Source organism: Cotesia glomerata, linkage group LG5 (genome assembly GCF_020080835.1).
Source record: "Cotesia glomerata isolate CgM1 linkage group LG5, MPM_Cglom_v2.3, whole genome shotgun sequence".
NCBI lineage: Eukaryota > Metazoa > Arthropoda > Insecta > Hymenoptera > Braconidae > Cotesia > Cotesia glomerata.
The window spans coordinates 8,606,169-8,620,335 of record NC_058162.1 but is presented as its reverse complement, the minus strand read 5'-3'; the positions used below and the strand labels follow the sequence as shown (position 1 = coordinate 8,620,335).

The 14,167-nt window shown below is 30.6% G+C and overlaps 2 protein-coding genes across 2 annotated transcripts in view; both read right to left on the bottom strand.

The window, feature by feature from the left end:
* The window catches only part of LOC123265094 (semaphorin-5A), a 127,704-nt gene that overhangs the window by 65,078 nt on the left and 48,459 nt on the right, over positions 1 to 14,167 (bottom strand). The window contains exon 2 of the mRNA XM_044728710.1: positions 9,148 to 9,255. Coding sequence (XP_044584645.1) covers positions 9,148 to 9,238 — 91 coding nt within the window. The 5' untranslated portion in view covers positions 9,239 to 9,255. The remainder of the gene's footprint in view (positions 1 to 9,147; positions 9,256 to 14,167) is intronic.
* Positions 12,496 to 14,167, bottom strand: part of LOC123265150 (coiled-coil domain-containing protein 43) — a 50,147-nt gene continuing 48,475 nt past the window's right edge. The window contains exon 2 of the mRNA XM_044728805.1: positions 12,496 to 13,923. Coding sequence (XP_044584740.1) covers positions 12,588 to 13,211 — 624 coding nt within the window. The 5' untranslated portion in view covers positions 13,212 to 13,923 and the 3' untranslated portion in view covers positions 12,496 to 12,587. The remainder of the gene's footprint in view (positions 13,924 to 14,167) is intronic.

Below are 14,167 nucleotides of genomic sequence, written 5' to 3'. Positions count from 1 at the left end.
TAATTTTGAATAAATTTTAAAAAGAATTTGACATTTCGAAAATTGAAAAAACTAAAAGTCCTTTTTTTCAAAAATATATTTTTGATCAAATATATTTTGTATCAAATATACAATTGTATTTTGTGATTCAAATGTCGAAAAGTCATTAAGTCAAAGTTTTATTATTCATAATTTGTAATTCTCGACTGTCATATACTGACTGTAAATGTCTATTCATCATTATTTATTTATTTATTTTTTTTTTTTTCAACTTCTTTGGTGATGAAATTCAAGAATTAAAAATTACTTTTTGTATATTTTATCGTAAAACATCTTTATAAGTTTTATTACGTATTACTTCAATGAGTATTGATAGATGTCAATTCTTCAATGTGAACTATTATATCTACGTAGGACAAGGATAAATTTATGAGGAAATTATTGAAAATAACTAAGTTCAATTTGTTTTACGTAATGCATTTAACCTTAAAATTATTTCAAAAGTCTCCAAGAGATGAAAAAGAATGTTTGTTAAAAAATGAAAAATGTTCAACTTATGAAATATTCAAGCTAGTATTTGCTACAAAAAAATATAAAAAGGATTTAAAAAGAAAAAGAAATAATTTTTCAGAGAAATTAAAAAAAAAGACGAATTAAAATGCAAATAGTTAATCAGAGAAAGTAGACATCAAATGATAGTAACTAAAATCTGAAAAACTTTCTACAAAATAATAGGATTTATTTGTATTGTGGACTTACATACTAATATCTCGATAGCGATTACTTCTTAACGATGGGTGCCTTTTAAAGGATATCTGCTGTGAGTCATTCCTATCTGCATACTGCATATTTATACTCGTATTTATAGGAGAACATACAGTATATGGATATTTCTCAATCTGTACTTATGTATATCTATATAGTTATAAAGATTTTTCATCCTCATAATATTTATCAGCGAATAACAAACGGATACTCTCTCTCTGTTAGCTGCCGCGTGACGTTGTTACAATCGATACCGATCATCGATGACCAGAGTACACTTGAGGTCACGTCTATTGTACCAGAATACCGTTCTAAATCGATGTTATTAAAAGCTGTCGAGCTATATACACACACACACTAATCCGATCATTTGGTATAATACCGTCCATTATCATCATCGTCATCATCATTTATATATTGTTATTACTATTATTATAATTATTATTTCTAACTCAATAATTTAATTCTTTTTAAAATTAATTAAAATTTTAATCTTAATTTCACAAATTTTTAAATTTGAAATTTGCGAAAAAAATACTCATTTAATTACATATGAACAAAAACTACTTGCGGGTACTCATTTCAAGGAGAATATTATTGTTATTATTTTCTCAATTAAATTTATATATATAATTTGTAATACAATATATAATGCAACGCTTAGTTCTGTCATGTTTATATAATTCGTTTTAGTTGTTTCTTTGTAATTATGTCTAAACTATAAACACTTTACTAGTTTCTTTTTTTTTTAATGTTATTCTTGACGTACGTTCACTCGAGCTAATTTTAGGGTGTTGTATATAATTACTTGTTTGTACATTCGCACAAATTGACTGAAAGTCTAAAATTTACGATGTAATGTAAGAAAATTTACTAGAGAGTTTACGATACATAAACTTTTTTTTTCTATTTCTTTTACACGTAGTAAATAAGCCGCTGAAATTTCGATCCATTGTGGACCGTAAGTCGTAAAAGTGATGATTGATATTTTGAATTAATGTTTACAGTGTTGATTCTAGACAGAAATTTTACTGATTTTTTTTCATAGTTACTAGCTAATATATTAGTTGTTCCAAAGATTAAAATTTTTAACTTCCCGCTAAGAAAATTAAAAATTTTCAAAAATCGGGAAGTTATTTTTTATAATTTAATCAGCTACAATTTAATCTAAAATAAAAATTAGAATGACGATTGACTCTAAAGGCTATCCCTGCAACTTCCCGCTCATTTTGTACTTAAGCACTCGAAGTTACACATTACATTTTTGAGCTTTTCGAGCTCAAAAATATGATTTTTGTGTCATTTTGAGCTCTTTGAGCTCAAAACTCTAATAGCAGTTTAATAAAACACAATTTTTTGAATTTTCAAACGGCAATAACTTTTGAATGAATGAACCGATTTTCACGCAGTTGACGGCATTCGATGCAGTTTTTGAAGCTTCATGAAGAATCTTCAAGTTTAAATCGATCGAGCCGGGAATTTCAAAGTAATTCCGAAAAAACACTTTTTTCGGTTTTTTTTCGACAACGATAGCTCACGAACGAATGAACCGATTTTGACCGGGCTTGCGGTGATCGACGTGGTTTTTTGATCTTACGAGCTGATTAGATTTTGGAATTGATCGGTAAAGCCATTTAAAAGTAATTCTAAAATAACCACATTTCAAAAAATTTTTTTTCGTATTTTTTTTTAGATTTCTCAAAATCTACTGGTTCGAATCGGTCCAAATGGTATTCAAAATCTAAGTTTAGTCAAACCCTTTCGAATGGCGCCAACCGCGATGAAATCGGTCGAGCCGTTCAAAAGTTATGAGAGGTTTACATACGGCCACACACACACACACACACACACACACACACCTATGGAACGCAGACTACGACGAGCTTCTTGAAATCCCGTTGCCAGAGCAAGTAGAGCTAACAGGCTTTGCAGACGACGTTGCAGCCACTATAGTGGCGGACAGCGTGGAAGAGGCCGAACTGCTAGTTCGGGAAACCATCGACACCGTCGAGACTTGGCTCGATAAAAATAGTTAAAAATGGTTTCCAAAACCATTCGCTATGGATATGGGAGGAACAACGCTGACGTCAACAAGGGCCCTGCGGTATCTAGGGGTAATGATAGACGAGAAACTATCTTTCCGTGAACACCTCGACAGTGCATGCAAGAAAGCCAGCAAGACTGTGTCTAGCCTAGCACGAATTATGACCAACACCATGGGACCAAGAACAAAAAAGAGAAGAGTTCTTCTAGAAGCAGTCCACTCGGTACTGCTTTATGGAGCGGAGATATGGGCAGACATATTAAAGCAGAAGACCTACCGGCGAAAGATCGCAGCAGTACAGCGGCGAGGCGCTCTCAGGGTTGCCTGCGCCTACCGCACAGTTTCCGAAGCGGCTGTATTGGTCATTGCAGGAGCCGCGCCCATCGACCTATTAGCGTTCGAAAGAGCAAAACTCTATGACGCTAAAGACAGTGATGATAACATGAAGGACGCAAGAACGAGGATAAAGGCGGAAACGCAGCAAGAGTGGCAGGACCGATGGACATCGGGAGAGACGGGCAGATGGACGGCGCGCCTGATCCCAAACATCAACGTCTGGCTCTCTCGGAAGCACGGGGATACGGACTTTTTCCTGACCCAGCTATTGACGGGACATGGGCAGTTCAATGCCTATCTTTTCAAGATGGGTTTGCACAGCACACCAACGTGCAAATACTGCCCGGATAAAATCGACGACTCCGAACACACATTCTTCGAGTGTGCTCGATGGAAGGACTACAGAAGAAACACTGAAGAGATCATAGGCACCAGGCTCTCCCTCTCAAGCCTGGTGACCTATATGATCGAACAAGAGGAAAACTGGTCAGCTGTTGCAGTTTATGCACAGCACCTCCTGAAAGACAAAATCGCAGAAAGGGACCAGTAGCCAGGAGTAGGCGTCGTGAGACGCAGCACGACTGGATTGAAGTAATGCTAACGCGGTTCCAATCCAGTCCTCCCCGTACCATCTAGGGGAGAGGGGAAGAGGAATGTTTTTTTTAGTGGGTAAAAATCTCCACACTACCGACTATCGATATCTGCCGGAAGATGGGCGGCAGAGTTAACGATACCGGTGTCTTTTGAAGATCTTTTTTCGTACCTCTTTATAAAAAAAAAAAAAAACACACACACACACACACACACACACACACACAGACATACGGACATAATCGCGAAAACATTCAGGGTAGCTTCCTAGGACCTCAAAACGTCAAGATCTAATGAGAACTCAATTTTCGAAAAACGGGGTAAAACCAATAATTTCCCGATTTTTGAAAATTTTCAATTTTCTTAGCGGGAAGTTAAAAATTTATTTTTAGGATTTCGAAAAAATGTTAAAAATTTTCAGATTTATTTTACACTGGGAAAAAAAAAATTTTTTTTAAATAAAAAATTTTGAACTAAGAAAAAAATTTTAGAGAATTTCTTTGTCTTTAATAGTAATAAAAATTTTTGTGATAAAAAATTTTTTTGGTTCAAGTAAATTTTACTTTATTCAAATTAAAGAAATTCTTTAAAATACTTTCTCTTATAAATTTCTTTCTTCTTGAATAAAGCCAATATTTCTATCAGTGTATGAATTTCATCGGGAAATAGCGAGTGCAAAATAAATGTTAACTTATTTAGATAAACTACACTAAAGTAGGACAAAAGACAGTTGTTAAACGCTTCCTTAAACGATAACATGTGTACAGATATGAGATTCAGTAGCGAATGCTGATGCTGAGTTCGTTGATGTTGATGCAGACTGCACGCATTGTGCATATGTAATCGACAACATATATGAAGGCCTGCTGTTTTATATTATGTTATACAGTAATCGCTGTTTTAGAACGAAAATAATGTATGGAATATTCATTAATTGATAATTAATGTTATGAAATGAAGTTTCCAGTTTTTAAAGAATATTTGGTGTTTTATTAAAGATAATGAGAAACATCCTAAATATTTGAATATAACAATAAGTTAATTGTTTTCAAAGTTTAAATCGAAGAAAATATCCTTATTTGAAATAATCATAGAATAAAATGGTAAATTAAGAGAGTATTTTAGTGTAGAAATAAAAAAAATCGATAAAGTCTTTAGTAAATTGTCTTTATATTATGGTTTAGTGATTCGCCAGCACCCTGATTCTGTTGAAGTCATGAAAAATGCAATTTCGGTTACTTATTACCATAATAGTTCTACGAATGAAAATCCGCAACATATGTATTGCCCACCTGGTGCGGAGAGTTGGTGTAAGAGGCAAGAAGCTGTTTCAAAAACAATAAACCATGAAAATTTCAATTAAAATTTAATAATGAGGACAAGAGTTAAGCATTGAATGGCTACTAGTCAATTATTTCATGAAAATTCTTTCACATAGCTTTATAATAACAGAGATGAAAAACATGCATAGGATCATAAATTCATAATTGATAGTATTTAACTAAATATGTATATAGTATACTTTATGATCAAATAATTTTAAATTACCAATAACTTGCATTTATTAGTTTTGACTCAACTCTCTTGCAGCGAGAAATTTTTTATCCATGCGCCATCTATCGGAATTTTTTGATACTTTCTTTTTAACTAAAATTTGTTGAATCTACACTATAAAAAATTTTTTAAAGTAAATGATTTAAAAAAAAAAAAATTGTTATTCGTTTAAAAATTAAAAAAATGCAAATTTTGAAACTTTTGAAATTAACGTAATCCTTTTCATCAATTTGATATAACAAATAAACCTTAATATCTTAAGAAATTGCATCAATATTTTTTTCTAATTTCTACAAGTTGTATTTTTGATAAAAGTTAATTTCAGTAACATTAAAATAATTAATTAAATTAACATTTAAATGATTAATTTTATTTAATTTAACGTAGTTATATTAATATTTTTTTATTTTTATTTTTTACCTTAGGATTTATTAACAAGGCTTCTAAACAAAATAATTTTTATTCGAATTCGGTTCAATGTTTCAAAATCAAATTTTTTTGCAAAATATAATAAATCTATAAAGTCCATACATATTCATTCTGCTGAAAAATAAATACAGATTTACTCCGTACGCAGTATTTTATTTCTTTATTTCGATACTCCCAATTTTTATCAGAAAAGCTATGCATTTTTTGAGCATTTTATTGTGAAACTAAAAAAATAATTTTCTTACTATTTAGACTGACCTAATTTTGTATTATCTCGAGTATCAGTAGGGTCAAACTCGGACGTCAGTATTTCCATAATGTTTCTTAATGCATTAAGCTATCAGCGCAATTAATTACACGACATAATTCCAATAAATCATAATCATTGAGAGATAGAAAGAATGTAGGGTAAAAAATCTAAACAAAATATCCATATAATCTCAAGCTTTCTCCAGATCGTTGAATACTTTGAATCGATGTGAATTTATAAATCACAAAACGTATAAAATCATAAATTGCAGATGAGCGAAATGACTCATACAAAAAAAAGTAAAGTAGGAGAAAAACAAGCCTGTAACAGAAAAGCGAATAAAGTAGGTAGAGACATTACCCACCCCGCGGTCTCCAGTCAAGATCACCAGGGGGCTTCTTCCATAATTCGTGTAGTATAATAATAAATACAACAAAAATGGATCCCATAATGGATAATGGAATACGTTGTAATGCGCGAATAATATAAATGAGAGTGGAATCAGGTCACCTGTAAAACGGTAAATATACGAGTTCATTAACGCACCATGGCTTTTCCAAGTCCAAGGTATGCCTTTAAACGTCATCCGGCTCCCGGCTCGCTCCATTTATATTAAACACTAAACATTGCACATTAAACGCACCTATCATGTAGTATAGTTTCTTACACACTTTAATATAAATAATTCCCCAATAAATACATAATAATACACGTTAAATATGTATGATTCGTTTTTTTAGGCGGACGATTAGATCGTAAATCGCGGATAAACTGCCGAATGATGAGAAAATTCTAGTTCAATCAAGAATTTTCATGATTCCCTACCCTGCATGGGAGCGGTCGCGTATTTATATAGTGGCCTTTCTATATAAATATATAATAGAGTTTCTTCAGTATTTCTATACTAAGTATTGCTTGCTTCGAAAAGTAGAACGCTCAAAGAACTAATGTAATATAAGGAGGAAGAGGAAAACGATTATTGAGGTGAAGGTGATACTTTTCAGTAAGATTGAGATGGAGGAGGACACTTTGTATCATATATAATAGTACGCTATTACAGATGAAATTTTTTCAGTTAATTTAACGTAAATTACGTGTCTTGCTGGGTTCAGTCTAATTTTTTTGAAAAGTTTTAATAAGAGTGATTAGAAATTAATTAAAGTTATGAAAAATATAGTGTATTACACTATTAGGGCAGAAAGTTTGAGATTTCCGCACCGCGCGCCATGAAGCTCTTAAACTTCTGCCCGTGTATTGTATACTATTTTTCTTTGTAGCCGGTCGAAAGTACGTAAAATATTTCATGTACTGTATCGAAAAAAAATTGATGCCTGCCCCCGACATTTGCGGCACGAGCGAAGCGAGTGCTGCTGGTCGCGGGTGGGGGGGGGGGGGCAGGCATCAAATAAAAAAAAATTAATGTAAAATCAAATAAAAAATAATTAAAAAACATTTTTTTTTTAATTTTTAGATTAAATAAAACTGAAATTTCTTGAATTCAGAAAACATAATCAAGATTATTCTCGGTTAAAAATAGAAAAAAAGAGCATATTATCTGAAAATTAACTATAATTAATAAAAATCAAATTAAATTGTTGTTACTGTGTACATTTTTCTAAATAATTCATTAATTAAATAAAGTTGATCCATTTTACACACGTCACTGTCAAACTGAATTTCAGTACAGTACAACCTGGTTATAAGTTACATCGGATGATCTACTCACTCTTACGACATTTATATTTTTATCTATATCTCTATCTATAAATGAAATATTTCATATAAGTAGAAGAATGAAAGAAATATAACCAAGTTGTATTGTACCATCAATCGTAAATGATCAGCGTAAACAAAACATAGTTAGTAACAAATGACTAATGTCAGTCGCGGTAGCGAAAGCATTTGCTCCCGCTGTTATAGAAGGCGAATGTGTAGCTTAATCAATGCACGAATCTTTAACTTTCTGCCGCAAAATAGGTGCAAAAGATGCGTACTTTCGACCGAGGTATAAAGAAATAGTATATTACACATCTAGGGCAGTAAAATAAGAAATGTCTCAGATCACATGTAATTGTTGTCCGAGGCGAAGCCGAGGTCAATAAACATGTGATCTGAGGCTTTCTTATTTACTGCCCGTGGTGTGTATACTATTTTTCTCCTCGACGGAGGCGGAAAGCGGCATTTTCGTTTAGCGCAGCGGGAGGAAAATTGACGCTTTCCGCCCGGAGATGAGAAAAATAATTTTAATCTGAGGCAATGTAACGAGGTCAATTATTTCTATAAAATATGTGAATTGGGAAGTTGAATTTGATGACTTGAGAAAAATTAAAAGTACAGAAAAATTAAATCCACATCGATATGCATGATCATTAATAAAACTTGATCACATGAATCTTTGTGATCTAATGATCAATTTGACATAAATGATCAAATGGTCAGATATAACTATACATTATAATTGGTCATACATGATGACGTGGGCATCTATGATCATATGGTGAGACATGATCATCTGTGACTACTTCATCATTGATCATATTGTTAGACATAATTGATCATAAATAATCATATGAACGTATATGATCAAATGATCAGACATACTAATTTGTGATCATATGGTTAAACATGGCTTGACATTATAATTGATCATAAAGGATCATATGAACATCTATGATTAAATGATCAAACAATCATTTGTGACCATATGACCAGTCATGATCATATGACCATGTATGATTAAGTATACATCTATAAAATTTTTTAATATATTTTCTAAAGAAATTAATGATTGTAACGATAAAATTGTAATTATAATTAGATTCAATTTAAATACTAATGCACTAATAATTTATCTATCAAAAAGTGCGCTTATTGAATCACTTATGTACTTTTAATATATTAATAACAACAAATATAATGACAACAAACATAAATTTTTATAAATATTAAAATCGATCAAGTTTCTAAAAAAAAGTTGTGTATCGACGACAATCTGTCTATTCACGCGTAAACACCGATGGCTTCCTTCACTTTTTCTCTTTTTTTATTTTAATTCTTAATATTGGATTCCAAGAATCTTCTTTCTTAGCTCGAACCACGTCTAAATATGATTGATGGAACAGAAAACAGTTCTGATCCAATTATAAAACCTACTTTGAATATTGAATAACTTTTAAACAACTTCTTAGAGTTAGTTTACCTTCGTAGGAAATGTGTCGAAAGTCCCCGGTGGCTGTTGTTAGGATCGAGGTGTGGAGAACCAAGAGGAGCTGATGCCAGATCAGAGCCATTTTGTCACGGTCTCGAGCTGTAATAAAACAAAAAGAGACATGGATAAATAATTTATACTATATTTTGTATTGAATTGAGAAAATTAATTTTCAGTTCCAAGTTCTACATCCTAATTTATGACCTTTTTGACAGTAATGTGGTAATTGATCTAGTAATTTATATTGAAATAAAAACTACATATGTTTAACAGACATAAATTATATACAATATTTAGATAACCGTACATTTGATGGCATTAGAAGGCCGAGGTTATTCAATTACTAACTAAACCGGAGATAAAATCTTCATTTCAAATGTGTATTATACACAAACAAACCTTTTTTGAGTGACGGCAAGTTTTCGTTATTAATTACCGATAATGATATTTTAAATGTGTGTACAGTTAGTGATAGTACGTATACATGCCTCTAATCTTCTGTACAGTTTCTGGCTTGAATTTAGAAAATTTATTTAGGTTTTTTTTTTGAAGAGTTGTCATTATAACGGTGAATTTTGGTTCAATGAATCTGTGTTTAGATAAACAATCGGTGCATCTTCAAAAATAATTCTTCAATTTTTTATTGTAAATTAATAATTCAGAAGAAAAAATCTCGAACCAAAAATCTTATTTTAGAAAGTTGAACTGTTTTAAATTGAGCAGAAATATACTTGAGCTAAGAAATTTATCTTGATTCAAGGTAACAATTCCTTTACAAATTCCAAAATATTGATTTTTTTTTTTTTTATATTTTGAAAATATAATTGAAACAATACTGGCAAGAAGAAAAATCAAAATATAAAAATATCTTGGAAGTTATTGTACGAACTTGAAAGCGTCGGGGCTCCATTTATTTATCACATAGAAATTTTAAGCTCGAATTTATCGAAAGTGAATTTTAAAAAACTTTTCAAGCTGCAACTTTAAAAGTAATTGATCGATTTCATTCATCTTTTCCGTGCATACTTTAGAAGTTGAAAGCCTTTTTTCACATCAATAAAATAAGCGGGAGAAGTACGGCACTTTTGGAGCTTGCGCCAGAGTAATTAAAAAAAAATTTCACTGATCCGTCATTTTGTAAAAAAAATTGTTTTTGTACTTTTCAAAGTTCATATAAATAATGATAAAACTTTAAAATTTTGATTACTTTTTCACACATATAAAATCACAAAAAATGACTCATTTTGAGCCGTCTGAAAAAATTTTCCTCTTTAATTAAAATAAATTTTTATCGTATTACTTTTTATGAGCAAAAAATTAATCATTCCATTAATAGTAAATCCATTAAATATAATCAACAATAAGAAAAACATCCTTTCAAAAAGTGACATAATGTATAAAAATAATAAATATATGTTAATAAATTAACACGTTAGAGTACTTGACGCAATTTCCTTGACATTTACGGGAATTAGCGGGTTTGCGAGTATGATGTAAAAGAGTACACACGATACTTCTCCTGGCGCTCATCGATGCAGAATAACTCGCAAACGATAAGAGCTCCGTCAATATGTGATTATGATTAATCACCTTACAAATATACACATCGTTACTAGTTTATAAATTCGCCGAATTCGTTAATTAAAACCGGCATCATTATGGGCCAAGTGTCGTCATTAAAATTTATTTTAATTTATTATTTCAAAGCATTGTTATTATGATTTATTAATAATCGTAAATTATATGCTGGCTTATGAGTTATAAGTTACAAGTATGATTTTTATTTAATTATTTTTTACTTCATCTTCCAAGGCCGCTTGTGTTGACCATAACATGTCCAAAATATAGTCCGGTATTGTATTTAATGATGAAAAAAAAAAAAAAAAAAAAAAAAAACGGTCGGTGTACTGCATGAGAATAAATACAGAGTTTTTGTTTAAACTCTCTCAAGTTTCGCCACCTTTTTAGGGAGCCCTTGCGAAACCGCATGCACATATTTTATACATCGTTACAGTATTACTTGATGGGGAATTTTTCTTCGGTTGCCATCCTCGACACATATTGTGGTCATCATGTGTATAACTTTTAAAATTTAAATGCAAAATATTTTTTTTTGAAAATTCAAAAAATAATTATCAATTTTTTAAAATAAGGACATAATTTCACAAAATTCTTTTTTTGTTTTTTATTATTTAAAATAATTGTTTTAATTTAACATTACAATAGATTACAAAATATTAGTTAGTATGAGTCAACAAAGTAATTACTAATTAATTAGGTGCTATTTTCTAACGTCCATCTGTTGGTATGAAATTCCTAACCTCAATCAATTATACCGAAGTTGAATTTCTTCGTCATATTTTAATGAAATTATTTTGGGTTTTTATTGACTAATTGTTACATTTTTTACAAATATAATTAACAGTTTAGTTTTAATAATATTAAAATCAATATAATTTTTTTTTACATTAAATATAAGCTATTTTTTATTAAATCTAAAAGTTTTCTTATTTTAAGTACGAGATTTTCTTCTTAAAACTAGACATTATTTAATTATTTACTTTTTTTTTAATACATTGTACATTTCTACAAAGGTATATTGATTTATTATAATATTAATTCTTAACTGTCTAAAAATTAACGAATATTGAATTAATCAAAATGTAGGGACAAATTATGAAAATTTTATTTTGACCTAATTTTTGGGGAGTAAATAACATTAGTATTAATAACTGACGAATTTTAATTCCAATTACTAAAATTAATCGATAACTTAAAAATCTAAAAAAATTATCAACCCTTACAAACTATATTTTTTATTATTTTTTGGCTGCAATTAATAGAAAATTTTTTAAGAAAAAATTAAAAAATATAATTAATTTATTCATAAATAGTTTTATATATTTTTAAAAATAATTAAAAAATAATTTTGTCGAATTTTCTTTTTTGTATATGCAGGAAAAAAAAATATTTTCGGTCTAGTCATAAAATTTGCTTAAAGCTAGAACAAATATCCTTGATAATTATCGAAAATATATTTTCCTCTTTGAAAAATTGGCCAAACTTATCAAAATATTTTCAACTTAACTCAATTATCTACTTATCATAATTCTTTGTCAAAAAACAAATAAATTAAATGTTTCATTTAAAAAAATTCTCGAGCCAAGAAATCCTCGTGTGAACAATAATTTTTCTTTCTCACGGTGCAACGAAGACATTAGAAAATAATTTCTTCTGCAGCTCTTTCTTCTTAAAAAAAAAGTTTCTTGCCAAAAAATTCCACCAAACCTTTTTAACAAAACCAACTTAAAAAACTAAAATAAAAAAAAATCCATAAAGTAAACGGAAGAAAGCTTTATTAACAAAAAAAAAAAAAAAAAAAACTACAAGCGTTAAAACAAATAAATCAAAACAATAAAAAAGTAAGAAATTTATCTACGGCGTTCAACTTTCTGTGTCTTGCGTTTTTCCTTTTTCTCTTCCCTGAGTTTGATTTGTTTTTCCCGGTCCTCCTTGTCCTTTTCTTTCTTCTTTTGACTCTCGAGTTTCGCCCTCTCTCGCTTTTCCTTTTCCTGCTGGGCGATAGTAGCGGCGTTCATATTCTTCTCCAATTCGGTCTCGCTTCCGCTCTCTTCATCCCCATCCTCATCTTCGTCACTCTTTCCCTCCGCGACCTCGCCGTATTTTTTAATAATCGCGTCTCTCAGTTTGCGATCCTCCTCAGAGTAGCTTTTTTTGGCGACGGTCGGTAGGTTCTTGGACTCCATCATCCTCGCAAGCCGAACCTCGACGTCCTCTACAGGATCGTCTTCAGTATCGGAGGTCACTTTCGAGAAAAATTCGTTCCATGACCCCAGGATCTCCGACACGTGACTATCGATATCGTTTTCGGTGACACTCGATATTAATTCCTCTAGCGCCTCACGTTTTTCGGCCAAACTCTCATCACTTTCTAATATCCCTCTGATATAACCCCCAAATACGTCGACGTCGGTGTTCAATGATTCGAGTTTTTTTTTTAACCATTCGTCGAAATTTTCAACTGCAGCTGCCATTGTTTAAATATTTTTTACAATAATTATTTTTTTTATTCAATATATTTGCTGTTTTATTTCAATAACAAACCACAAAATTTAGCTGTCTAATTTTAAACAAAATTACCAGCAAAATAACAATAGACACTTAACAAAATTTACAACAATCACTGAATTTACAATTAAAATAAATACAAGTGTTTAAATATCTATTTTTAATATAAAAATAATAAATAACTGTCCTCAGATATATTATTATATTGTTTAATAAAAATTCGCTTAAAAAAACGTGCTCGGATCAATACAATAACAACAGTTATCTGAGGTTAAGGCTAGCATCAACAAGCAGCCGTGGATCCATAGTCCGAAATAACAACCAGCATCAATTATAGCCCAGCTAGAATAATACAGCGTGCGACACCTTGCACCTTTTTTTCTAACTACTTCATATTTTCCACTCGGCTCCTCGCTTTTGGCTGTATCGACTCTTCGCTTCACGGTTTAGCTGCATATATAGTTGTAGTAGTCTACCGTATATATATGTAGGTGCAATACACTCTTAAGGTTTTTTTAATCTTGTTCTGCTGCCTCAATATAACTGGTCGATTATTTTAATACGATTTTATTTAATATTAAGCGCTCTCTTCTTAACGTTTTAGATAATCGTTTTAAAGCCGCTATTTACTGGTGAATGGTTATCGGTTAGTTTTTAGTGATGTATTATCAGCACCTTCTGTAACACAAGTGTATGGATCTAGTAAATTCAACAGTTGGATTCTATTTAATTCATGTTTTATTAATTATTTATTTTATCTTTTATAGCTATCATATTTTCTATCAGGCAAAGATCAAGGTCTGGAGTATTGTTTCTATTTTTTAAGTATCGATAAGAAATTTATGAAGAAGTTTTTTTAGATTTTGTATTTATATTAATTTTTTTTATTATTCGAAAAATAATTTTAAAATTTTTATTCACA